Here is a 27407-nt window from a genome sequence, read left to right on the forward strand (position 1 = left end):
CTACAAATGACGTCAGAGTCACAGCGACGTGCTTGTCAAAAAACAGGCCTCACAAATCATTCAGAACCTTTCAGGAGAAGTTAAGAAAGGGGAGCATATGCTGGTCTTGTCAGTGAAAGCTACAGACCATTAAATAATATTGGTACAAGAACGTTGTGAATGATGACCAACGTTTGGAATGATTTTATGTACTAACATATTTTCAATATCAGGGTAAAAACAATGACTGCAGATGCTGGAAACCAGATTCTGGATTAGTGGTGCTGGAAGACCACAGCAGGTCAGGCAGCATCCGAGGAGCAGTAAAATCGACGTTTCGGGCAAAAGCCCTTCATCAGGAATAAAGGCAGAGAGCCTGAAGGGTGGAGTCATAAGCTAGAGGAGGGTGGGGTGGGGAGAAAGTAGCATATAGTACAATAGGTGAGTGGGGGAGGGGATGAGGGGATAGGTGGAAAAGAAGATAAGCAGGTAGGACAAGTCATGGAGCCAGTGCTGAGCTGGAAGTTTGGAACTACGGTGAGGTGGGGGAAGGGGAAATGAGGAAAATGTTGGAGTCCACATTGATGCCTTGGGGTTGAAGTGTTCTGAGGCGGAAGATGAGGCATTCTTCCTCCAGGAGTCTGGTGGTAAGGGGGCGGTGGTGAAGGAGGCCCAGGACCTCCATGTCCTCGGCAGAGTGGGAGGGAGAGTTGAAATGTTGGGCCACAGGGCGGTGTGGTTGATTGGTGCGGGTGTCCCGGAGATGTTCCCTGAAGCACTCTGCTAGGAGGCGTCCAGTCTCCCCAATGTAGAGGAGACTGCATCGGGAGCAACGGATAGAATAAATGATATTGGTGGATGTGCAGGTAAAACTTTGATGGATGTGGAAGTCTCCTTTAGGGCCTTGTGTGGACGTGAGGGAGGAGGTGTGGGCGCAGGTTTTGCAATTCCTGCGGTGGCAGGGGAAGGTGCCAGGATGGGAGAGAGGGTTGTAGGGGGTCGTGGACCTGATCAGGTAGTCATGGAGGGAATGGTCTTTGTGGAAGACGGAATGGGGTGGGGAGGGAAATATATCCCTGGTGGTGGGGTCTTTTTGGAGGTAGCAGAAATGTCGGTGGATGATTTGGCTTATACGAAGATTGGTAGGGTGGAAGGTGAGCACCAGGGGCGTTCTGTCCTTGTTGCGGTTGGAGGGGTGGGGTCTGAGTGCGGGGGTGCGGGACGTGGACGAGATGAATTGGAGGGCATCTTTAACCACATGGGAAGGGAAATTGCTGTTATATAAAGAAGGAGGCCATCTGTTGTGTTCTGTGGTGGAACTGGTCCTCCTGGGAGCAGATACAGCGGAGGCGGATGAATTGGGAATACGGGATGGCATTTTTGCAAGAGATAGGGTGGGAAGAGGTGTAATCCAGGTAGCTGTGGGAGTCGGTGGGTTTGTAAAAAATGTCAGTGTCAAGTCGGTCGTTATTAATGGAGATGGAGAGGTCCAGGAAGGGGAGGGAGGTGACTGATATGGTCCAGGTAAATTTAAGGTCAGGGTGGAATGTATTGGTGAAGTTGATGAATTGCTCAACCTCCTCGCAGGAGCACGAGGTGGCACCAATGCAGTCATCAATGTAGCGGAGGAAGAGGAGGGGAGTGGTGCCGGTGTAATTACGGAAGATCGACTGTTCTACGTAGCCAACAAAGAGACAGGCATAGCTGGGGCCCATACGTGTGCCCATGGCTACCCCTTTGGTCTGGAGGAAGTGGGAGGATTCGAATGAGAAATTGTTAAGGGTGAGGACCAGTTCGGCCAAACGAATGAGAATGTCGGTGGAAGGTTACTGTTGAGGACGTCGGGAGAGGGTTTCTGCTATATGAATAACATTGAAGAAGTTATCTTTATTAAATATGCCACTGAAATATTTTTGTAGACATATTCCTATCTGAAAACTGAGAATAATTGCTTTCTGCTCACATTTGCATATGAATAGAAATGAAGTAACAACGAGATAATTTGTTCAGAGGTTCTTCTACAGAATATCATCACAAAGGCATTTCAGAAAACCTTCCTGCAAACCCTTTGAGCTCAATTGGTTTGCCTCGCCAACACACCGACTGAACTCATTCAGAATGACTGTATTTTGCATGTTCCAAGCTTTTCTCACATATTGGTTTATGAAATGTTCCAATAACACCACAATGTTCTGGTGGCCTATATCAACATTTAAATATCATCTGTTATCCACTGCTGGTCCCGTATTCCAGTCAAACAGATCGCACACATTGTTATTTCGACCTGACACCTCTTTTACTAATACACTGATTCCACCTCAAAATATCAATACAACCTCACCTAATATTCCTTATTGTGTGTCATTTATGAATATTCAATATTTTGCATTTTTTAGTTCACAGGCCCGCTTGTCATGTAACTCTGCTTCTGTAATAGTAAATGCATCACAGACATTTATTTTTCATGATGCATTTACATAATTTATTCTACTGCAAATTCGGCACGGATTCAGCTAGAGTGCATTAACTCTCTTTTTCACATCATTCGTGCTCATCATTGATTCTCCTTTATTCTAGTCTCTCTCATGGGTTTGCAAACCATGTGGTGCCAACTACGTCCCCTTCAGCAGCACATAAATTCGAGAGCTGAAAGGCCTGTTCCTGTGCTATATTGTTCTTTGTTCTTTATTCTAAATGAATGTCCTACAGCCTCTCTATTATATCCTTCACCATGGAACAGGGAGTGAACATACTAACCTGGAATCATGAGTCTCCCTCATGTATTTTTTGAACTTATTGTTATCACCATATCTTCATTGTAATTTGTTGTATTCCTCACGTTCTCGTTCCCATGAGAGGTTAATTTAACTTAGTCCCAACAGCACCAGCAAATATCCACGCGGGTTTATCAGTAATTGTCCTGCTGAGAGGTGACCAATCCAGTTTGTATAGATCCACCTGCTCATGTCCTGCCTTTGACATCACTTTTCCAACCACGGGTTGAACTGATTCAACCACTTATCTTATGGTTACGAGAATGCAGTACTGGCACTAATCATGAGATTCAAGATCTTGAGAATCTGTTTTAAATTTTCCTTCCTAACTCCTTATTGTCTGCTTTCTGGAGTTCATCAAGATTCTTATCTATGATTCTGGTACCAATATGGACAAGGCCTTCTGCATGATCCCCCCTTCTAAAAAAAAATCCTACAGCCTCTCCTTGATGTCCAGGGAGTCAATGCACCAACCTAGAATGATGAAAAATACTTCAGGAATTCTGTCTGATTTTTCACAATGAAATCCACAAGCTTTATTGTGCCTCCATTACGTCTCCCCATTCTTCCTTCTGCATCTACAACATCCATGCAGCATGGACTTATCACTTGGTGAACTCTCCTAAGTGAACATCATGCTCAATGCTTTCCAAAATAGTATACCAATTGACAAAAATCGAATTCTCAGAGGAATCCTGTAATTCCTAGTTTGCTTCGACTGTGTTGTGGTCGCACAATGATTATTGTTTTATGTACTTGCAAACTAGGTGTGACCCTCTCCAGATAGCCATATGCACCTGTTCCTCTTCCTAACGATGCACAAATGTGACACCAGCTACTGCTCATGTTTTGAAGCCACTGCAAAATGTTGGCACTTCTTCCAGATGCATTTGTCTGGGACACATGGAATATCCATGACTTCACACTTACTACGCTTGAATACAGTATGAACACTCCACCTTTCCAAGTTGACTTGCTAAATTATAACTCTGGAAACTACACGCTTAGAATAAATATACATTTATCACAAAAATATTTTAGAACAGTTACCGTGACTTTGTTTTTCTTCAGTTTTATTTTTCATTTTACGTTGACCTGATTTATTTTAATATCCTTGCTTCCTTTCTGAAATCCAAGTGTCTGCCCTTCTTTATAAATAATTTTTTTTTCAGTTTTACGGTATTTATTCTCACTCTTCAACAGCAGCCTCTTACAAATTCATAAATTTATTGGTTTCATGTGACATCATTCTTGAATTTGCTTTCACACTCAGAGTTTCTCGACGCTCTTTCCAGAATGCCGATACCCTCTACTCTCTTGATTTAAAAATAAACCTGTCTCCTCTCTTGCCATGTGCATAGTTTAAAGTTCCTCCTCACGTTCAATTTTTAAACTGATTACCTCTTCTAACCACGATAAGAAATGATTCCCTGCTCACTATGCTTAATTTAAACATCTGCCTCCTTTCCAGGTGTTGTTTTCGAAAGAACACCACTCCACATCAACATTCTCGTTTTAAATTTGCTGCCATCTCTTTCAACGGTGTATTCATAAAAGTACTGGAGATTGTTTAGTCATATAGACTTTCTATTTCATTCGCATCACTGGCTCTTGTTCTTTCCTAACCTTCAATACTCTTTTTTCAACAAAATTGACCCCTGTTTTGAGGAAATCGTATGGTGAGTGATATGCCAGGTTATAGGTTTATATTTTTTTTTGGAATCTGTTTCTGCTGATGGTGCACACAGTCTCAGATGCCCAACTTTAAATGACTACACCTCTGTTTACTCTATTGAAAGTCTCATGCTAGGCAACACATTCACAGAAAGCGTTATACAACTGTCAGTACTCCCAATAATTTCGGACAGATTGAATGTTGGGGATGTTCGTAAGTGGGTTCTTCACTGTGCTGGTTTTCACATCATTCGATGCAGGCCCAGATTTGTAGCTCTGCTCTTCATGGGATGGCTCATAGTAACCCTGCTGAGATAATCTTGGCCATGAATGCAGATGGCTCCCACTCATAATAAATTTAATACCTTTTGCATTCTCAGCGTGCCTTCCAGTGGCTTTGAACATGGAAGAATAATATTCATCAGCAGAGTGCAATGGCACCTGTTCACTAACTGGAAATGTTATTTCCTAACTTGAACTAATACTCGAGAACACATGGGTGTGTTTATAATTTTGGACCCTCTCAGTCCAGCCATTCTCTATTGCATGAACACTATAACAAACGTTTCGATGATTCTGCTCTGCTCTTGTGTCAAGCCGTTCCAAGCAGTGTTGGTGGAGGTGCCATGTCATTTTGTAAAGATATGTGCATGTGCTCAGAGCTACGTCAAGGTTGGACAGATCTCCAAATGTTGACATAGAAGCATGAAAATTACTGAGGCGGACAATGAGACTGCTCATGTCTGGTTGTGTAATTGAATTAACGCATGGTCCAAAAGCTTCATTTGTGTTTAATACACATTTGTGTTACGGTATGAAACAACAGAGTGCCTTGCTTGAACATTTTGGAGCACAATTGAATACAAATTAATTTGTATAGTGTCTGGAGTTAAACCTAGGTCAGGGTAGATTCAGAATGGACATTTGTCCTCTAAAGAACTTCCGTAAATTTATGGAACTGACTGAAAATTTGCTTGGTCCGTTTTATCGCCATTTAATTCCAGATTTTTGCTGAACTAACTGAAGTAAATTCCCTAACTGAGATGGTGCGACCTGAATTCTTTTGCTGGCATCATTATCCATGTCTGTAAAAAATGTGTTCTGCAGCATAACAATGCAAAAACAAAGTAACCGATTTCATTAGTTATCAAGTTTTTCTCCGTTGCTGCACTTTAAAGTCAACACTTGTACACGCAATATTCTCTGATGCTGCCTGTTAAGCTATAAATATCTCAGCTGCATTAACAATATCCATCTTCAGAAATCGATAACCTTCTGGATCACATTTGCAGTACTGGAGTATTGCGATCCATTCATTCTACAATTAATTGATCTGGTCTTGAAACTGAACAAGAAACCAGTTCTATGCTATGGCAGAAAGCATTTGATAGGAAATTGTCTCCCATTTTCTGACAACAGAAACAAAATAAATGGCGGCTTCCAAAGAAGAAACTTTGATCGTTTTGTTCAATGTTTCATCCCCAGTGATGCCAAGACTCTTTCGAGTCAGCCAACATACCCCTTTTCTCGTTTTATTCATATCCACTTCCATGTGATGCGTTTGTATATCGATGTAAACACATCACCATTAATGTAATTATTTTGCAGGACCATTGCCTTAACTTGTGTGCAACGTTATGCTTATTATCTCTTTCTCGGCTAGCTTCCTGATTTTCCATGTAGATTGTCCCCACATTCACCTGCTGACCATGCTCTCTTACATTTGGAGCCATTTTGCTTTACTTATTCTACGGCCTTTCTCATAGACAGTAAAATTGTGACGATGTTTACTTCAGCAGAATTAGTCCTGCCTTGGTTACTCTTACTGAAAATCTGACGTTTTGTTCACCCTCAAGGTTCATTAGTATGCAATTTTAAGTTAACTGTGCTTCACCAAGAGCACCAGCTGCACTTGAAGTATTGTGTACAGTTCTGGTCACCACATTATAGGAAGGACATGGAAGCTTTAGAAAAGATTCAGAGGAGATTTACTAGGACGTTGCTTGGCTAGGAGGGAAGGCCCTATGAGGAATTGCTGAGGGACTTGAGACTGTTTTCGATAAAGAGAGGAAGGTTGAGAGGTGACTTAATTGAGACATATAAGATAATCAGAGCGTTGGGTAGGGTGGACAGTGAGAGTCTTTTCCTGGGATAGTGATGGCTAAGACGAGGGGACATAGCTTTAGATTGAGGGGTGATAGATATAGGACTGACGTCTGAGATGGTTTCTTTACTCAAAGAGTAGTAAGGACGTGAAACGCCCTGCCGAAACAGTCGTGGATTCGCCAAATTTAAGGGCATTTAAATGGTCATTGGATAAACATATGGATGATAATGGAATAGCGTAGGTTAGATGGGCTTCAGATTGGTTTTCACAGGTCGGCACAACATCGAGGACCGAAGGGCCTGTGTTGTGCTGTAATATTCTAAGTAATGTTCTATATCACCAAAACTGCTGCTTCTTTTCGTAAGGAGTTGATTTAAATTATCCTTACATAATAACAAATGCGTTTACTACAGATGTACTTTCTTAGTTCTCGTCAATATTTTAACCTTAAATGCCCAAAATATATTTAGGAGTAAACCTCTCACCTCGTAATTGGTTTCTTTATTGGTAGAGATTAATGTCTTTTCGTGTTTTGCAGCGATACAAGTGCCAGTCTTGTGGTCAATCATTGATGCAGCCGAATCATGCAATTTTAGGAACAGTAAATCATTCATAACGGGATCATAGCGAAATTGTCGTGGAAGGTTCTCGCTTTCATAAGCCTGGGTACATTTGGGTGCTATCTGTAGATTTACGCTAGCCTTTTCAATTCCCTGTAGAGAATTCCTCTGGGAGAAACATGATGCATTCCAACAGCAAAAAACTTTGTTGGTCTCATATCTATCACTGCACACCTTAAAACTGAGAAAAGCAATAGCCAAGAGTAAAACAAACGAGGTTGCTCCAAATAAAATCATCAGGAAAAATTTGAAATCAGTTTTCCATTGTCCAATGGTACCCAACATGCCAGTGTTTGATGCATTTTCTGTTTTATCCTGCACATATACATCGATATTGACTGTCGATGAAAGGGATGGTGTTCCATAATCCATCACCAAAATTACAACTTTTTTGTGGATTGAATCTTTGCGTGTAAAGTGACGAATCGTCCACAGTTCGCCTGTTTCCTGAGCGATAGTGAAGAGGCTTTCATCACTTGACTGGTGAATTTTGTAAGAAAGTTTGGCATTCATACCAGAGTCCGCATCGGTAGCTGTGACCTTTGTCACTAAGTAACCGGGGTCGGCGGATCTCGGTATTGTTTCCTCGATTGCATTTCCTTTCACCGGCAAAGGCGACACAATCACAGGGGCATTGTCATTCTGATCCACGACAATCACATTGACAGTAACAGTACTGCTAAGTGGAGGTGCCCCAGCATCCGTCACTTTCACACGGACTTCAAAACTTGTTATTTGTTCAAAGTCAAAGGATTGCTCAGCAAAAATCACGCCATTGACAGTGTTTATAGAGACGAGCGTGGATACAGGTAAATTATGTATTAGGTTATGCAAAATCGAAAATGAAAGTTCGGCATTTTGATTGGAATCTGGATCAAAGGCTGTCACAGAACCAATTGAAGTACCAATAACATTGTTTTCTGCTGCATGCATCACGAAGGAAGGCTGCGTAAAGCGTGGCGCATTGTCGTTTATATCTGAAACTTGAAGTTGGATGGTTTCTGTGGCCGAGAGTGGAGGCGACCCATTATCAGTACATGTGATAGTGATGTTGTACTCTGGCACAATCTCTCGATCTATATCACCATGTGTTACTAATGCATAGTAATTATCAAATGATGTGATAAGCTTAAACGGGATAGTTCGTGAGATTCTGCAAGAAACGTCTTCTGCATTCTTAGAATCTCGGTCTACAATTCTGAGAACAGCTATGACAGTATCCTGTGAAACGTTTTCTGCGATCGTTTTCGTCGTCGTGATTAGTATTATTTCTGGAGAATTGTCGTTAATATCAGTAATCGTTACTAAAACGTTACAATGTACTTCCAGCGGATGTGAGCCTTTGTCCTTTGCTTGCACTGAAATCTGATAACGATCTGATTCTTCAAAGTCCAACGTGCCGGCAACTCTGATTTCACCGGTCATTGAATCTATGCTAAATACCTCACGTGTTTTTACAGGGGTGTGATCACTGAAAGAATAGATTACTTCACCGTTCAGGCTCTCGTCCATATCAGTGGCAGTTACCTTCACAATCAATGTGTCTTTGGGTATATTTTCTGAAATCGTAATTTGATAAATGTCTTGTTGGCAAACCGGGGCGTTGTCGTTCGCATCAACAACATTAATTTTAATTTGCATAGTTCCGAATTTCCTGGGGTTCCCTCCATCAAACGCCGTTAACATTAATCCAAAATTCGGTTCTGCTTCTCGGTCTAAATGTCGCTGCAGCACCAATTCTGGGATGCCATTTTGTCTGCCATCTAGTTGTGATTTCAATGTAAAATACTGGTTTGGGCTCAGTTGATAAGAATGAACGCTATTTGTTCCAGCATCTGGATCAACAGCACTCTGGAGTGGAAAGGCTGTTCCGAGGGCTGTCATTTCTGATATTTCCAGGTTAACTTCCTGTCTCTGAAAAACTGGTGCATTATCGTTTGTGTCCAGAATGGTCACTTCAATACGATAGATTTTAAGTGGATTCTCGATCACAGCCTGTAACATGAGAATGCAACTGAGACTTTGTTCACAAAGCTGCTCTCTGTCTATTTTTTCCTTGACATGCAAAATTCCAGTTTTAAAATTGACTGTTAAGTATTGTCCTTTGTTTTCAGATGCAATCCGAAACCTGCGCTCTGACATTTGCTTAACATCTAAACCGAGGTCTTCAGCGATATTTCCAACAAAGGCACCAAGTTCTAATTCTTCAGGAATTGAGTAGCGGATATTTCCAAAGACCGAACTGGTGAGATGCACATAAATCAAGTAAATACACGCCCAACGCGGTACTCGGTATTTTCGCAAAAAGGCCATTCTAGATCAAAGAATTGCAAATAAAACAATAGTTTTCAGTTATTTTGTACGGTCCTATTGTAAGGAAGCATATACAATCGTTCATTACCTTACGTTTCCTGGTTTTTTAAATAAACGATCAATTTTGAGTAGATATCCGAGAATATTTTGTTAATCACATTCGCGATGATTGTGCAAATCTCCACAGATTTTCGGCGACTAATTCTCAGATGTGAATCGGGCGAGTGGGGAGAGGAATCTTCCCCGTTTCGTCGACACTGATCAGTATATGTTGCAGGGTGAGAGGGGGGCGGGCGTGGAGATGGATCCTCAGCTACAATTCGTCACCTCATTGGTAGACAGCGACACAAGCAGACTCGGCCAATAATAACAGCTAGTACTCTTAAAGCAATAGTGCCTCTACAGAAACCGGTAAGAACTGCTTTGTGTATTTAATGTTGTGCAACTTCAATTGACATTTCCGGCGAATCATTAGTCACATGATACCACATGGTACCGCATGGTGCCACTGCCGTGCAATCTGATAGGTAGGATGCTTTATCGGTCGCAACACCATCCATTTGAGTAACATTGTTCTTTGCAGCTTCGGTATGTGATCTAATGAATAAGACTGCCTATTCACTTTGCTACTCACATGATTACTCGAATAAACTATTCACGAGGTACAAACGCTGATATTTTGCCGTCAGGTATGTTTGAAAAGTGATTAAAATAATTAACCTCTCAGTTCTAATTATGTCGTTTGACATATTCACATGAATTTTCGTCGTCGAGAGTGTGGTGCTGGAAAAGCACAGCATGTCAGGCAGCATCCAAGGAGCAGGAGCAGCATAAATTTTCATAGGCGTATTTAAAAACAAATGTTAGTTTTGCTAGTTATAACTGACAATAACCTCTTTTGCATAGTGCACTTCATGTATGCTCAATACCATTTCGTTTTAGGCATCTGCTACATTGAAGAGGATATCTTGTCAATCATGCCACTGTAAGGAGTTTATCTATGTAATCGTAATTTAAAACAATGGATAGTTGGTTTCGTGTCACACTTGTACATGACTATAAATGCAGCAAAGCCGAGATACTTTGTTTCCTGGTGCTGATTGAGGGATAAGTATGGTCGGGATACCACGAAAATTGCCTGCCTATTCTTCTAAATAGTGCCATGGATCTTTTCAAGTCAAGTAAGCAGAAAGATGACACATTCCATGAAAAGAAAACGCGTCTTCAATTATGCATCATTCCTTCAAGATTTCACTGGGCTGTCACTGTAAACTTTTTTGCTCAAGTTCCGGCCTCACACTTGTACTGGGGACAATTTGATATGCAGGTATGATTTACAAGACAGGCGGTATTCGGTGGTAACTTGTTTTTCAACTCTGCCACCGTTTTGGAACGATTATCTGAAGTTAAAGCCGAGCTTGACTTTGCCCTACATATACTTTAGCTAATAACTAAGGACCAATGTTCCAATAGACAGCTAATTGCGAATTTAATTTTTATTCCCTTTAAAAAAAGCAGCCTTTTAATTCATTTGTTGAGTCGGGTGGTGTCACTGTCAACGCTAATATTTCCTGTCTGATTTTAATTACCCATAAAAATATGATTCTGTAGGAGGTTTACTGACAGGAAACGATCTCTGCATTGTCACTATTGTCGCAATTTTCATTGGAAGTTCAAGTATTTTGACCCTTTGGTGAAAAAGAAACCAATTTACTTTTTTTCCAACTTACCATGCTGTGTAATGTGAAATGCAACTTCTTGATGGCTATACTCTCACGCACCCACTGCTCTTGGTCAACTCTGCCATTGTGTTTCCACGTTTAGAAGTTACTGAAAATGAAGCCTTGACGAATTGCTGCAGTGCTTCTTGAAGATGGCCCACATTGCAACCATGATGGTGAAAAAAGAAATATAGCCATAAAGTAATGGCTTCAGCTTCATTCTCCTGGGCTAATTGGCCTTCAATTGTGTCGAGCGTCTTGAGTGCTATTGGGCACAAAAAAGCAAGTGCACATTGTGTACATCTGACTTACAGCCTTGAGGTAGTGCAAATGCTTTGTGGAGTAATAAATTGAGATTTGTAGAGCAGAGAAAAACAAAGTTGACACAGTTATTATGGTTGACATTGACAAAGCAAAACCTTTGGAAACATAGGCAATGTGCTGTTGTGTGAAATCTGTCAGTGAAGGAACTGAACATTGTTAGTCCCAGAATAATGTTCTGAGCAAAATGCAAAAACATGTGGTGGTGAAGGAATTGGTTTCCAAAACTACAATTAATAAACTAAGCACTACAATAATTTCAGCCAATGTAGGACATCGCCCTTCACTTCTCTTGACTGCAAAATCTGAAATTATTTGCTTCTATATTCCGACCAATGTTGTTTCAGAGTCGATGGAAGACACTGTCAACTCAGCTCTGGAATCAAGTTCGTTGACACATGTTTGGAATGGCTATATAGTGAACTTTAGCTAATTCAAAATGAAGCAAACAAAAAAAAATCAGTGAGCAAATCATTGCTAACTAATTCACTTTTGGTAACAAAATCATCATTGTGTTGCTCTAATGTGGACAGATGGGCATGAGGGCACTTAATGGATGGATTGCATTTAATCTGCTTTTTGTGGACTGGTTATATGCTGACAAATTTACGTTTTCTTGCTTAATGATCTTCTTATAATCACATTGCACCAGCTTTATCAGGTCAGCAGTATGGACATTTACTGAACATTGGTCGAAAATTATGTTGCTGGAAAAGCACAGCCGGCCAGGCAACATCTAAGGAGTAGGAAAGTTGATGTTTCGAGCATGAGCTCTTCATCAGAACCTGATGAAGAGCTCATGCTCGAAACATCGACTCTCTTGCTTCTCGGATGCTGCCTGACCAGCTGTGCTTTTCCAGCACTATACTTTTTGACTCTGATCTCTAGTATCTGCAGTCCTCACTTCCTTCTTTTACTGAATTTGCACAGATGTCAGTAAATCATATACCATAAATACAATAACAACAAAGAGCTCACTTGCTATGTACACGAGCGAGATAAAAATCATGCTTCGGCTGGCAAATAAGGAACAATTTCCATGCCACATTAGTGTCAGACAATATCAGCATGCAAATACAGAAACAAGAGCTGTTCATTCAGCCCTTTGAGCATGCATTGCCATTTAATAAAACAATGGCTTATCGAACATTTTAATACTGTTTGCACTCATTAACGTCATAACCTATATTCTGTGCGTATTCAAAGACTTATCAACTTTTACTTTAAATGTATCTACAGAATGATATTCATAACAATTTGAGGGAGCGTGTTCAAAAGATTCACCACTTCTGAGGAAAGATTTTCTAATCATCTCAATCCTAAATGCCACCCCATAATTTTAAGTTGTGCTGTCTGTTTCCAGACTTGTCATTGGTTGCATTATCGTTATCTACCCTGTCTACCGTTTTCATTTTTTTTCCTGGTTTCAATAAATTCACCTGTTCTTCGTGAAAACTTTTGCAAATACAGACTTGGTTACTTACACTCTTCAAAGTACTGTCCTGCCATTAGTTAAACAAATCTGATGAATTCTAATTGTACTTCCTTGATGCAAACAATACATTTCCTAAAAGATGAAAATAACAACTAATATCAAGAGTCAGCAAATCAATCTCTCAAGCTTGATCTGCCATTCAATATGATCGTGACTGATCTCATATTGGCCTCAATTCCAATTTCCTGCCCACTCTCCTTAACCCTTCAAAATATTACGAATTGCAAATATGTCTATCTCTTACTTAAATTTACTGTCCTGGCATCTATCATTCTCTGGAGTACTGAATTCCACAGATTCAAGACCATTTGTGTGATGTGATTTCTCCTCATCTCTATTTTATACCTGCTATCCCTTATCTTAAAGCAATCACCTCTCATTTTAGGTTGCCTCATTTATTTAAACCCAAAAATGTATTGGCCTAAACGGCTCAATTTCACTTCATAGGACAGGCTCCTCACCTTGGAATTCAATCTCGTGAATCCCCTCCAAGCTGCCTCAAATGAAACAACATCTCTCCTTCAGTAAGGCGCTAAAACGGTGAACAATACTCCACGTGCCGTTTCACTAATGTCCTGTAGAGTTACAGCAACATTTTCCTATATTTATAGTTACATGTTTTTGAAAAATAATGTCCTTTTATACTACCTGCAGCACTTGTAGATTAGCTTTCTGCAATTCATACAGGAGGTCTGATTCTTTCTCACTGAAGTGTTCTGAACTTTCTATTTACATAACAAATTGCCTTTCTGTTCTACCCATTAAATATGGTAATCTCACATGTATCCGTATAAAACTCTATTTGCAAACTTTTGGTTCATTTACCTAAACTATCCATATCCATTAACAAACCGCTCATTTTATATTGCAACTGACTTTCACACAAAACTTGTGTCAGCTGCAAATTTGGCTGAGGGACATTCGATCTATGCATCCAAGTTATTAATATAGATTATTAAATAGGGTGGGAAGACTGAACACTGTGGTACTCCACAGGCTAACTTTTGCCAGAAAGATAAAACGATTTTTTTCCCTGACTCTCTGCCTTTTGTTCATTAGCCAATCCTCTGTTTAAGTTAATACATTACCTCTAACCTGATATGATCTTACTTTATTTCTCGTTGTCCAGGCATACTGCATCCACACGGTCCTGATTAGTCAGTTTGCTTGTTCCAACTTCAAAGAACCCTCATAAATTAGTCAAACACGAGTCACTTTTCATAAACTATGGCGACTATGATGAATTGTGTTTTAAATTTCCAAATGTCCCATTGTAACTTCCTAATAACGTATTTTGACAATTACCAGGTGACCAATATTAAACAGACTGGTCTATTGTCTCCTACTTACCCACTGTTTGACTCCGTCCTTTTTTTTGAATAGTGGTGCTCGATTAACTTTATTCCAGTCTACTGTAATCTTTTCGACACCCAGAATAGTTCGGAATGTTATAACCAATGTATTGTGTACTCTGCTTCCACGTCAGTTAAGGAAACCCAAATTAGAAACATTGTTTCTAGCGCAGTTTAACCAAACTCGCACAATTGAAAATAGATGTTACTACTTCTGCTCTCAAATCTTGTTTTTATTTTCCCAATAAGGGCTACAACTGTATTAGCTTCCTAAATGATAATTACAAATGCGTGTTACCTTTCAGTGGCTGATTTACAAGGACACTCAATTTCCTTTACACATTTCCATTCACTCACCATTTCAGAAATACGCTCCACATCAGTTCTTCCTTCCAAAGTGAATGACTGCAGATTTCTCCACGTTATGTCCCATTTGCCATGTTGGTATCTAGTCATTACGCCTGACCAAATCCTCCTGAATAGTTCTACCTTTTCCTCAAAACACTTATTTCTGCTCACCTTGCATCATCTGCAAATTTGGAAAGATTGTAATCGGTGACTATCACCAAACTGCTAAGTTATATTGTGAATATCTGCAATCAAAATGATGCTCCTTGTCAGTTATCAGTCAGCTAACACAAGAATGAACCGTGCATTGCACCTTGCTTATCTTTTATTTTTCTGGATACTCCTTAATCCATGTTACTTCCCATACCCTTTGTTCTAATTTAGCAGACCAACGTGCAATGTGTCATCATACCAAAAAGCCTGTGAAAGTATAAATATTCCACATCCATCGAATCCTCTTCAATAATTATGCTAATAACATCCTAAAAAATCTCGAAAAAGCTTGTCAAATACGAATTTCCACTTGCAAATCCAAGCTGACCCTGCCCGATTAGATAATTTTTATTTTTGCGTTCTGCTGTCGGTTCCTGACGTTTTTTATGATATATTCTTAACATTTTACCTACTTATGATGCAACGCTGAAGGGCCTTTCGTTACCTGCTTCTCCGTTTGCTCCTCTCTTAAATAGCATGGTGAGATTTTCAAACTTCCAATCTGCAGCAATCACTCCAGCACGTCAAGAATTACCAATGCACGACGAATCCTGTAGCCAAGTGCTTCAACAATCTGTGATGCAGACTGTGAAATCATCAGAACTTTTCAACTTTTAACCCTATTAATTTCTCCAGTTCAGCGTCCTTACGAATTCTTTCAACTCTGTATTCTTCCTAGATCTGGGAGGTTACTTGTATCTTCCTCAAATGAATGCATACAGAATGGATCTATTACATTCACAGCTCAAAGTCTTGATTTGCTCACTTGCTCCGTACAGCAGGCCAGGAACAGTGCCAGTCCCCTGGGTCATCATGTACTCAAGAAGTGTTTGCAGTTACAGCTGCTGCAAGCTTGAGTTTCAGAGCTAGAGCGGTGGCTGCGAACACTGGAACATCTGCGTGGTAGAGGGAATCATGGATAGCGTATAGAAAGGCGGTCACACAGCAGGCTCAGACGATGCAGGCAGGAAGGAATTGGTAACTACCAGACAGAACAAGAGAGATAAGCAGACAGTGCAGGAATCTCCTGTGGCCATTCCCCTGCAAAACACATTGTTATGGACTGGGCCAGACCACTAAACGCATTCTTAAGCAACAGCTCTAGACCTAATTTTGCAATTTGCTTCGGTAAGTGTACAGTGAACATTATCTGGAATAAGATAGCTAGGTTGACTACTTGATTTTAAAACAGACAAAAAACTATTCACAAAATTACATAATGAAACCCTAAGAACAGAAAAACGAACCCCTACAGAACTCAACCTATCCAGCTAGACTTAAGTATGCTCTAAATTTACGCAACAGTCCCAACAAACAACCTCCTTTGTAAAAAAAAAGTATAAATGGAACAAATGCTTACAGGTTGAAGTTGAAGGGCGGTACCGAGAGAGAAAAAGCTCCCTGTTGAACTTCCTAGTTCAAGACTGAAATAAAACCTGCTCAGCTCAGCTCATCTAAAGAGTTGACCTTTCCCCTTTCATTATACAGGTCACTTCTAAAGCATGGTCACTCTAGCCTGAAGTCTCATCTGTTTACATATAAACAAAAGGTCTCTCAAAATCCTTTCAAGCTATGTACCAAACCAGACTGATCGGAGTCTGGACCAGTTTATTGTCCATCTGAAAAAAAAAACAAGGACAGAATCTCCTCGTGCCAAGGAACAGCTTTTAGGAAAAAAAAGATGAGTTTTGTGACGTGGCTGTAGGGTGACCAAGGATAGGAACTGAATGTCGCAGCGTATTCAGTATTTAGGAAGGACAGACAAAAAGGAAAAGGTGGTGGGAAGGAAATTAATACAATAGTGAGAAAGGATATTAGGTCTGACAATGTGTCAGCTGTAAGAATAGAGTTAAGAAATACCAAGGTGCAAAAAACATTAGTGGGTCTCATATATATACTCCGAACTGGAGTGGTGATGTTAGGATTGGCATTAAACGTGAAGTCAGAGATGTTTTGATAAGAGGGATATCGGTGATCATGGGTGATTTTAATTGCATACACATTGGACAATTCAATTTAGCTACAATATCGTAGATATGGAATTCCTGGAGTGTATATGGAATGGTTTTCTTGAACAATATGTGAAGGAACCAACTACAAACCAGGCCAACTTAGACTGGGCACTGTGTGATGAGAAGGAAACCATCGCAAATCTGGCAGTGCCAAATCCCTTGACGATGAGTGACCATAATTGATAGAACCTTTTGTCAATCCATGGCTTGAAAAGGCATTTATGGATAATATCTGATCGAAGGAAGAAACATACAGATTGGCCAAGGAAAATAATAGGTCTGAGAATTCATAATAGGTGCAGTTTAGAATTCAGCAAAAATAATGACCAAGGGATTGATTAAGAGAGAAATATTATACAAAAGTAAGCTTGCAGGGAACAAAAAGAATGACACTAAGTGTCAGAAAGATGAAGACAAATGTAGGTGCTCGACAGACAGAAACGAAGGAATGCATAATAGGGGACAAAGAAATGTCTGACAACTGAATACATACTTTGGGTTCTGTATTCACAAAATAGGACAAAATCAGATACCAGAATTCTTGGAGAATGCAAGATTTAGTGAGGGAGTGAACCGAGGGAAATCAATATTCGTCGAGAAATGGTGCTGGGAAGTTTGAGAGGATTGAAGGCAGATAATCCCCAGGGCTTGATAATCGACACCATAGAATATTTAAGGAAGTGGATCTAAAAATAGTGGATGCATTTTTGATCATCTCCCGGGATTCTATAAACTCTGGAACAGATTGGAGGGTAGCTTATATCCTAAGGGAAGTTGAGAGAAACCAGGTTATTATAGACCAGTAAGCACAACACAGGTAATGGGGAAAATTTTTGAATCCATTATCAAGAACTTTATAATGGAGCACTTAGAAAACAGTGGGAGAATCAGCCTGTTTCAGCATGGATTTATGAAGGCGAAATCATGCTTGACAAATCTGTTTGAATTCTATGCTGATGTTATTAATAGAGTTGACAAGGGGGAAGTTAGTTGATGTAGTATATTTGGACTTTGAGTAAGTGTTTAAAATGCTCCGCATAAGAAATTCTTGTGTAAGATTAAAGCACATGGGACTGGGAAAGTGTATTGAGATGAAGAGAAAACTGGTTGGCAGAGAGGAAACAACGATTTGGAATTAATGAGTATTTTTCAAATTGGCAGCAATAAATCGTGGGGTGCCACAGGGATCGGTCCTGGGACACCAACTATTCACAATATATATTAATCATTTGCATGAGGGCAACAAAATGTAATATTTCAACGTTTGCAGATGATACCATGTTTGGTGAGAGGGTGAATTGTGACGAGGATGCAGAGATTCTTCGGCATGATCTGGACATCGAGGTGAGTGGGTAAATCAATGGCAGATATAGCATAATTCATTTTGGAAGCAAAAACAAGAAGGCAAATTACTTAATGAATGACTGCAAATTGGCAGAGTTGAGTGTGCAGCGGGATCTGGGTGTCCTTCTGCACCAGTCACTGAAGGTAGGCATGCAGGCGCAGCAGGTGGTAAATAAGGCAAATGGCATGTTGCCCTCATTGCGAGAGGTTTCGAGCACAGGAGTAGGAATATGTTTTTACTGTTATACAGGACCTTGGTGAGGCCATCCCTAGAACAGTGTGTGCAGTTTTGGTCTCGTTTTCTGAGGAAGGATATTCTTGCTTTCCAGAGTGTGCAGTCAAGTTTTACCAGGCTGATTCCAGGGACGGTGGGACTGATGTATGAGGAGAGGTTGAATTGCTTTTGCTGGAGTTCAGGTGAATGGTGGGGTATCGCATAGAGACTTACAAATTTTGAATAGGATTAGACAGCATAGATGAAGGTGGGGGGGGGGGGGGGGATGTTAACAATGGTGGGGGTGTCCAGAACCATGGGTCATAGTCTGAGAATTCGGAATGGACCATTAATGACAGAGATGCGGAGACATTTTTTCACCCAAAGAGTGGAAAGAATATGGAATTAATTACCACAGGAAGTAATTGATGCCATAACATTGAATGTATTCAAGAGACGGCTCGATATAGCACTTGGAGTGACTGGGATCAAAGGCTATGGGGAGAAAGCAGTATTATGAACTTGAGTTGGACGATCAGCCATGATCACGATGAATGGTCGAGCTGGCTTGAAAGGCCGATTAGCCTCCTCCTTCTCCTATCTTCAACGTTTCTAAGTAGCAATGTCTCTACTTCCCCATTGCAAACTTTCTTGATTATGTTTTAATCAATTTAGAGTTAACTTATGCATTTTTTCACTTACCTCTACAAATTTCTGTAATCTATTTCATACTTATCACCATTGAATATGTTTTCTATTCTCTCACTTTTTAAAAAAAAAACTCGTGTTGCTCCTTGGTTCTATTCTAAAACATTTTCGATCTTCAAACTTATTCCAATTTATTTCCACTTCACATGCCTTTTATTTTAAACTTAGATATACCTCAATTCTCTTTCTTAGCCGAACTGCCTTTTCTATGTTTTGGTACCTTGAAGTATTAGAAGATAGAACAGTACAGCACGGTACATTTGGCCCTCAATGTTGTGCCAAACATTTATCCTACTCTAAGATCAAACTAACCTGCATATCCTTCATTTTACATTCATCCATGTGGCTATCCAAAAGTCACTGAAATGTCCCAAATGTATCTGAATCTACCACCACTGCTGGCAGTGGGAATTCCACGCACCCAGCATTCACCAGCAGTGTAAAGAACCTACTTTTGACATCTCACCTAAAGCTTCCTTCAATCTCCTTAAAATTATGCCCACTCATGATAGCCATTTCTGCCTTGGGAAAACGTCTCTCGTTATCCACTCTATCTATCCCTCTCCTCATCTTGTACACCTTTGTCAAGTCACCTCTCATCCTTCATTGGTCCAATGAGAAAAGCCCTAACTCCCTCAATCTTTCTTCGTAAGACATGGCCTAGAGTACAGGCAACATTCCAATAAATCTCCTCTGCATCCTTTCTAAATCTTCCACATCTTTCTTAGAATGAGCCAATTAGGACTGAACACAATATTCCGAGTGAGATCGATCCAGGGCCCCAGTGTTCAAAATCCATATAAATAATGAAAATATGGCAAACATTTCTAGATCAGCAAATATTGTAAAAATGTTGAAAATATGACATGAAGTGCGCAGTCAAAGGTAGGGAATGATAAAAAAAGAGGCTAAACTTGGATGTAGATTCACTGAATGACAGGAAAAATCACTGCAAATTAACTATCAAAACGATAAGCACAAGCCTATCATCTTTGAAGGGGCAATGAACGTGTAGTGCATTTCTTAACTCTGTAATATTAGGAAGTATGAATAACTGGAAGCTGGCATGTAGGTGCAGCAACAAAATCGGAATTTCAATATTTTTGATTTGATCGCAAGGTGACTTCAGTAGAGATGCAAATACTTCCTTCGATTGTTCGGGACGTTAGTGTAACTGTATTTGGAGTACTGTGTTTTGTTTTTGCTGCTTTGCCAAAGGAATAACAGGCTGACCATTACTCCAGTGCAGCAGAGGAATTGATAAACAACCTTAAAGTAGAGGCTGAGGAAATGGGGCGTGAATTTTCTGGAGTTTAGAAGAATGGCAGACGATTTCAAACAAACATATTAAATTCTTAAAGTGGTATACAGAGTAAGTACAGAAAGTTTGCTCCCACAGGCAGTGGAATCTCGTATAGGAAACCTAATTTCAGAATTAAAGTTGAGTTATTTAGGTTTGGATGGACAGGATTTGCATAACTCTGTCAGTGGTTGCTTGCACTAAAATGTTGAAGATGTTTAGTCAATGAGTAAGTTGAAGACAGAGATTGATTGAGTTCGAGTTACGACATCAAGGAAGCAAGGTATAGTTTATTAATTTGATATTGTCATCAATGATGATGGCGTAAAATTCTGGAACAGTCACGAGGCCCAGGATAGCCTACTCCTGCTGTTTTGTTCTGTGTTTAAGCATTCCACCACCTGACAGAAGGAGTTTTCTCCGCCACCATCTCTTTGAACTTATAAATTCCACTTTCACAATTCTATTTTTGAAGCCATAGTTCTTGTTTTACATACCATTGTTCCTTATCTTGTATGATTATTGATTCCTTTTTGTGTTTTTAATGTAATGTTAATACGACTGTTTGTCCTATAAACAGGAATGTCATTAGAACACGTTGAAAATGGATTTGTTGGAATTTCAATTAATTAATCAACATGATTGGTCTTGTTTTTCCTTCCCCGGGTCATTAATTCTTCCCTGATTGATAAAGTTGCCAAGTAATCACTAACAGCTTAATGTCAAGAAAGGCTATATGCTTCATGAAACTGACCAGTAAGGGAATTATACCAGTTGTTGCTAATAGTTCAAAACCTTCAATTCTTTGCAATGACTCCCATTTCAATAATTGTACTTCTTGGTGTTGCTAGCTACTACATATGTATTAAAACAATTCAATTTAATAACAGTTTCTAAGCATAACAGAGATCACTCCAAGGCTTGCCATCACATTTTTCAAGAAATTATAGTTTAAGTAGTTAGAATTTTTGCCACGTTTATGTTCTAACTTCTGTTCGTTTGCTTTTTTTTCCTTAAATGCCCAAGATGTATTAAAGAAAGCATCACTTACCTCGCAATCCATGTCTTTGTTTATTGAGATTAATGCATTTTCATGTTGTGTGGCGACACATGTCCCAGTCTTCACATCAAACATTGATGGAGCCGAATCGTGTAACTTTAGAAACAGTAAATCATTCATAACGGGATCATAGCGAAATTGTTGTGGAAGACTTTCGTTTTCATAAGTCTGCGTATACTTCGGTGGTATCTGCAGATTTACGCTTGCCTTTTGAATTCCGTGGAGAGAATTTCCCCGGGAGAAGCAGCAAAAATCATTGGTGACTTCATTTCTACTACTGCACACCTTAATACCCAGAAATATAATAGCCAAGAGTAAAATAAATGAGGTTGTGCCAAATAAAATCATCAGGTAAAATTTCAAATCGGATTTCCATGGTCCAGTGATCCCCAACATTCCAGTGGTTGAAATAGTTGCTGTTTTATCGTCCTGTACATATAGATTGATAGTAAGTGTCGATGAAAGTGATGGCGTTCCATTGTCCCTCACCAGAATTATAACTTTTGGGCGGAGTGAATCTTTGCTTGTAAATTGGCGAATGGTCCATATTTCTCCTGTTTCCCGAGCCACTGTGAAGAGGCTTTCGTCACTGGACAGATGAAGTTGGTAAGAAAGTTTGGCATTCATACCAGAATCGGCATCCGTAGCTGTAATTTTTGTGACTAAGTAACCGGGTTCAGCGGTTCTCGGTATTGTTTCCTCGATTTCAGACCCTTTCGCTGGCAAAGGCGACACAATCACAGGGGCATTGTCATTCTGGTCCACGATGATCACATTGACAGTTACGTTACTGCTGAGTGGAGGAGACCCAGCATCCGTCACTTTCACGTAGACTTCAAAACCTGTTATTTGTTCAAAATCAAATGAGTGTTGAGCGAAGATCACGCCATTGACAGAGTTTATCGAAATGTACGTAGATACAGGCAAATTGCTTATTAGGCTATCCAAAATCGAAAATGAAAGTTTTGCATTTTGATTGGAATCTGGATCAACGGCTGATACAGAACCAATTGAAGCTCCAATTACATTGTTTTCTGTAATATGCATGGCGAAGGAAGGCTGCGTAAAACGTGGTGCATTGTCATTTATATCTGAAACTTGAACTTGTATTCTTTTGCTCGTCGAAAGTGGAGGGGATCCAGCATCCTTACACATAATTGTAATGTTGTACTTTGATACCTTCTCGCGATCTATAACTCCGTGCGTGACTAATGTATAGTAATTATTTGAAGAGTTTATGAGCTTAAACGGGATACCTCCAGGAATTCTGCAGAAAACCTCTGCTGTATTTTGAGAGTCTCTGTCGGTAATTCGAAAAACAGACACGGCAGTGTCTGGTGAAACATTTTCTGGAATCGTGCTCGACGTGGTTCTCATTATTATCTCAGGAGAATTATCGTTGACATCAGTAACCATTACCAAAACGTTGCAATATACTGCGACTGAATATGGCCCCCTGTCTTTAGCTTGTACTGAAATATGGTAACGATCTGATTCTTCAAAGTCCAGGATTCCAGTCAGCCTAATTTCACCGGTAGTAGCATCTAAACTAAAGGCCTTGCGTACTTTATCAGGAGTGTGATCACTGAAAGAGTACGCTACATCGCCGTTCAGGCCTTCGTCTATATCAACGGCAGTTACTTTCATAATCAAAGTATTTTTAGGTGTATTTTCTGCAATTGTAACGTGATAGATACTTTGTTCGCAAACGGGAGCGTTGTCATTCGCATCAGCTACATTAATTTTAATTTGCGTTGTTCCGAATTTCTTCGGATTCCCTCCATCAGACGCCGTTAGCGTTAGTTCAAGATTCGGTTCCTGTTCTCGGTCTAAATTTCTCTGCAGCTCCAGTTCTGGGATGCCAGGTTGCCCGCCGTCTGGTTGTGATTTCAATGTGAAATGCTGGTTAGGGCTCAGGTGATAGGAGCGAACACTGTTGGTTCCAGTGTCGGGATCAATCGCACCCTGGAGTGGAAAGACCGTTCCAAGCGGCGTCAATTCAGATATTTCCAGGCTAACTTCCTTTCTCTGGAAAACTGGCGCGTTATCGTTTATGTCGATAATGTCCACTTCAATACGATAAATTTTAAGCGGATTCTCGATCGCCGCCTCTAACATTAAAACGCAACTGAGGCCTTGTTCACAAATCTGCTCTCTGTCTATTTTTTCCTTTATAAGCAAAGCTCCAGTTTTTAAATTTACCGTTAAGTATTGTCTTTCATTTTCAGATGCAACCCGAAACATACGCTCGGACAGTTTATTAATATCTAAGCCGAGGTCTTCAGCAATATTCCCAACAAAGGCACCAACCTCTAACTCTTCGGGAATTGAGTAGCGAATGTTTCCGTGTACAGACTCGGAGAGATACATAAGAATGAAGTAATGAACGAGCCATTGCGATTCTCGGTAATTTAGCAAAAATACCATTCTGGTTCAAAGAATTGTAGGTAACTGGTTCTCAGATTAATTCCACGCTCCTTATTTAAAGCAGGAGAATATACTTGCTTATTACCTTGGATTTGCAAATTTCAGAAAAAGCTGCGTTTTTCTTCAAGCGCCGGCAGTACCTTTTCAAAGTAGCTAGGCCTTTTTGTACAAATCCCGCAGATTGCCTCCCATGTATAGTCAGATATGAATCGAGCGCGTGGAGTAATGGATGTTCCTCGTTTCTTCGATACTGCACAGTGTTTGGTGTTGGGGGAGTGCTGCTGGATCCTCAGCCAGATTTACTCACCTCATTGGTTGACAGCGACACAAAGAGACTCCGTCAATAATAACAGCTCGTACTCTTAAAGCAAGAGTGCCTCTGCAGTGAAAAGAACTGTTTGGTGCATTTATTGTTGTGCAACGTTAATTGGCATTACTGGCAATACTTTTTTTTCTTCAAATTGCGATCGCATTGACCTTTACTCTAATTGGCCCAATTCCATCCATATCTGAACCCCATTGAATTGGTTAAGACAGTTTGTAATTAGCTGGGTTTGTCAACAAAAATATAATCTCATATTGTTCTGTCAGATTGCACGTCTGACTTTTTTAAACAATCTAATTATTCTCTACTATATGTCTGTCTATATTTGTATTATTGTTAATGTAATATGTGCCTCAGCCTTGGAATCCTGTTGCTTTGTCAAATTTAAATGAAGTCATCAGTCTCCAAAAGAATGCAACCTGTGAAAAAGAATATGTTCACACTTGCAGTGACTGCCCTTTCAGACTTGAGGAGGAAAAAAAGATGCACCAAGTATTTGCAGCAAGATTGCATAGTCGTTAGGTGCATGATTATTGGTATCTGAATTGTGACACATTGTGGAATAATTTCATTCAAACTGAATATTCGACATACGTAATTTACATATACGAAGTTACAGTATAATGGCAATGACACAAAACCTGTAATCCAGAAGCCTAGATTGTTGCTGTTTCCACGCAGGTTCAACTCTCCAGAAACACTGGAGGAATTTAAGTTCAATTAATTCATCTGGATAATTAAGCTAGCTTTGATAATTATGACCAACGTAACGATTGTCACTTACCTAAAAAGAAATCTGAGTTAAGGATGTCTTAGGGCATGATATCTATCATTACTTCCTGACCTGTCATTTTGTCCACAGCAATGTGGATTCCATTAAATTCTAGGGAAATAATTGAACTGCATTAAGTTATTGTCTTAATACCATCGCTGACATTCTGTGATAAAATAAATAAAAATAATTCTGTGCATTAACATATTGCAGAATCACTTAATGCACAATAAAATAATTCAGAAAGTGGAACAGCTGGATTCTGAACACAGTTTCAGAGGAATCTTTGAATCAGGAAATGGATACTTGAGTGGATTGCATATAGTTACCTGTGAGTTTTGAGAAGATTTGTAGCTCAGGTTGAGGTTCTGGAGGTAGGGTTACTCGCTGAGCTGGACGTTTCACTTTCAGACGTTTCATCACTATACTAGGTAACATCTTCAGTGAACCTTCGGACAAAGCACTGCTTATTATTCCTACTTTCTATTTATATGTTTGGGTTTCTTTGGGTTGGTGATGTAATTTCCTGTTGTGATGTCATTTCCTATGGAAATGTCATTTCCTGTTCTTTTTCTCAGGGTTGTGGTAAATGGGGTCCAAGCCAAACGTTTGTTGATAGAGTTTTGGTTGGAATGCCATACTTCTAGGAATTCTCATGAGTATCTCTATCTGGCTTGTCCTTGGATGGATGTGTTGTCTCAGTTGAAGTGGTGTCCTTCCTTACCTGTGTGTAAGTGTACTAGTGAGAGAGGGTCATATTGTTTTGTGTATAGTTGCTGTTCAAGTATCCTGGTGGCTAGTGTTCTGCCTGTTTGTCCAATGTAGTGTTTGTTACAGTTCTTGCATGGTATTTTGTAAATGACATTAGTTTTGCTTGTTGTCTGTATGGGGTCTTTCAAGTTCATTAGCTGCTGTTTTAGTGTGTTGGTGGGTTTGTGGGCTACCATGATGCCAAGGTGTCTGAGTACTCTGGCAATCATTTCCGAGATGTCTTTGATGTAGGAGAGTGGCTAAGGTTTCTAGATGTGTTTTGTCTGCTTGTTTGAGTTTGCTGCTGAGAAATCGGCAGAATGTGTTCATGTGGTCCCCATTCTGTACCTTCCCCCATTAGTAGAGGTTGTAGAAAAGCATTGCCAGGGTGAGATGGATCTTTGAACATACTGGTGGCCTTTCCTTGACAGCAGGCCTGGTAGATAGATTCTATAGATGGGAGGCTGGCATTTGTGATCGTCTGTGCCGAGTTCACTACTCTCTGGAACCATCTCAGATCTTGCATAGTACAGTTACCATACCAGGTAGTGATACATCCAGACAGAATGCTCTCAATGGCGCACCTATAAAAAATGGCAAGAGTATTCACCGTCATGCCAAATTTTCTCAGCTGCATGAGGAAGAAGAGACATTGTAAGGGCCTTTGTAAGCAGTGTATCCACATCAAGCGTGCAAGAAAGCTTTTTGTTAATGACTGCTCCAAGGGGTTTGACAGTCTCCATCATTCCACCTCTGTGCTGTTAATGTGTAGGGGGGCATGGGTAATATCCCATGGAAAGTCAATAATGAGTTCCTTGGTTTTGCCAGCATTGAGAGCTAGGTTGTACTCAGTGCACCAATTTTCCAGGTCTTCAACCTCTCGTCTATTTCATCACCATCTGAGATTCGACTGGCTATGGTGATGTCATCAGTGAAGTTGTAAATGGAATTAATCTGTTTTTTTGATGATGCAGTCATTGGTATTCAGTGAGTACAGTAAGGAGCTGAGTATGTATTCCTGGCGGGGCTCAAGTATTGAGTGTTAGTGAGGATAAAATATTGTCCCCAGTCTTCACTGATTGTGGCCTGTGCATCAGGATATTGAGGATCCAGTTGCAGAGAGTAGCTTAGTCCAAGACCACCATGTTTAGTAATCAGTCTCAAGGGGATAATGCTTTTGAATGGGCCGCATTACTGACAACTATTCATATACCTTGAATTCGCATCAAAGTGTTTTTTTTATCGAGGTATTGACCAGTTACTAATATAAGATATGAATCATTCATGTATGTTTCTTTAACAACGTTGTACCTTACTGAGATATTTGTATCATTGATAGTCACAGGTGAGGTGCCGAAAGACTGGAGGTTGGCTAACGTGGTGCCACTGTTTAAGAACAGTGGTAAGAACAAGGCAAAGAACTATAGACCAGTGAGCCTGACATCAATGGTGGGCAGGTTGTTGGAGGGAATCTTCAGGGACAGGATGTACATTTTTCGGAAACGCAAGGACTGATTAGGGATCGTCAACATGGCTTTGTGCGTGGGAATTCATGACTCACAAACTTGATTGCGTTTT

At 40.1% G+C, this 27407-nt stretch overlaps 1 protein-coding gene across 6 annotated transcripts in view; it reads right to left on the reverse strand.

Annotated features, from left to right (window-relative positions):
* The window catches only part of LOC140491846 (protocadherin-10-like), a 180773-nt gene that overhangs the window by 31472 nt on the left and 121894 nt on the right, over positions 1–27407 (reverse strand). Inside the window, exons 1-2 of one of the 6 annotated variants that reach the window (XM_072590247.1) lie at positions 9556–10490; positions 7020–9468 (exon numbers count right to left, since the gene is read on the reverse strand). The exons of 2 other annotated variants lie outside the window; for them this stretch is intronic. In XM_072590247.1, coding sequence (XP_072446348.1) covers positions 7020–9467 — 2448 coding nt within the window. In that variant the 5' untranslated portion in view covers position 9468; positions 9556–10490. Of the gene's footprint in view, positions 1–7019; positions 9469–9555; positions 10491–15377; positions 15900–21546; positions 24258–27407 lie in introns of those variants that run through there. 3 more of the 6 variants (XM_072590252.1, XM_072590250.1, XM_072590249.1) reach the window with 3 other exon arrangements.

This window comes from Chiloscyllium punctatum, chromosome 20 (assembly GCF_047496795.1).
Source record: "Chiloscyllium punctatum isolate Juve2018m chromosome 20, sChiPun1.3, whole genome shotgun sequence".
Lineage (NCBI taxonomy): Eukaryota > Metazoa > Chordata > Chondrichthyes > Orectolobiformes > Hemiscylliidae > Chiloscyllium > Chiloscyllium punctatum.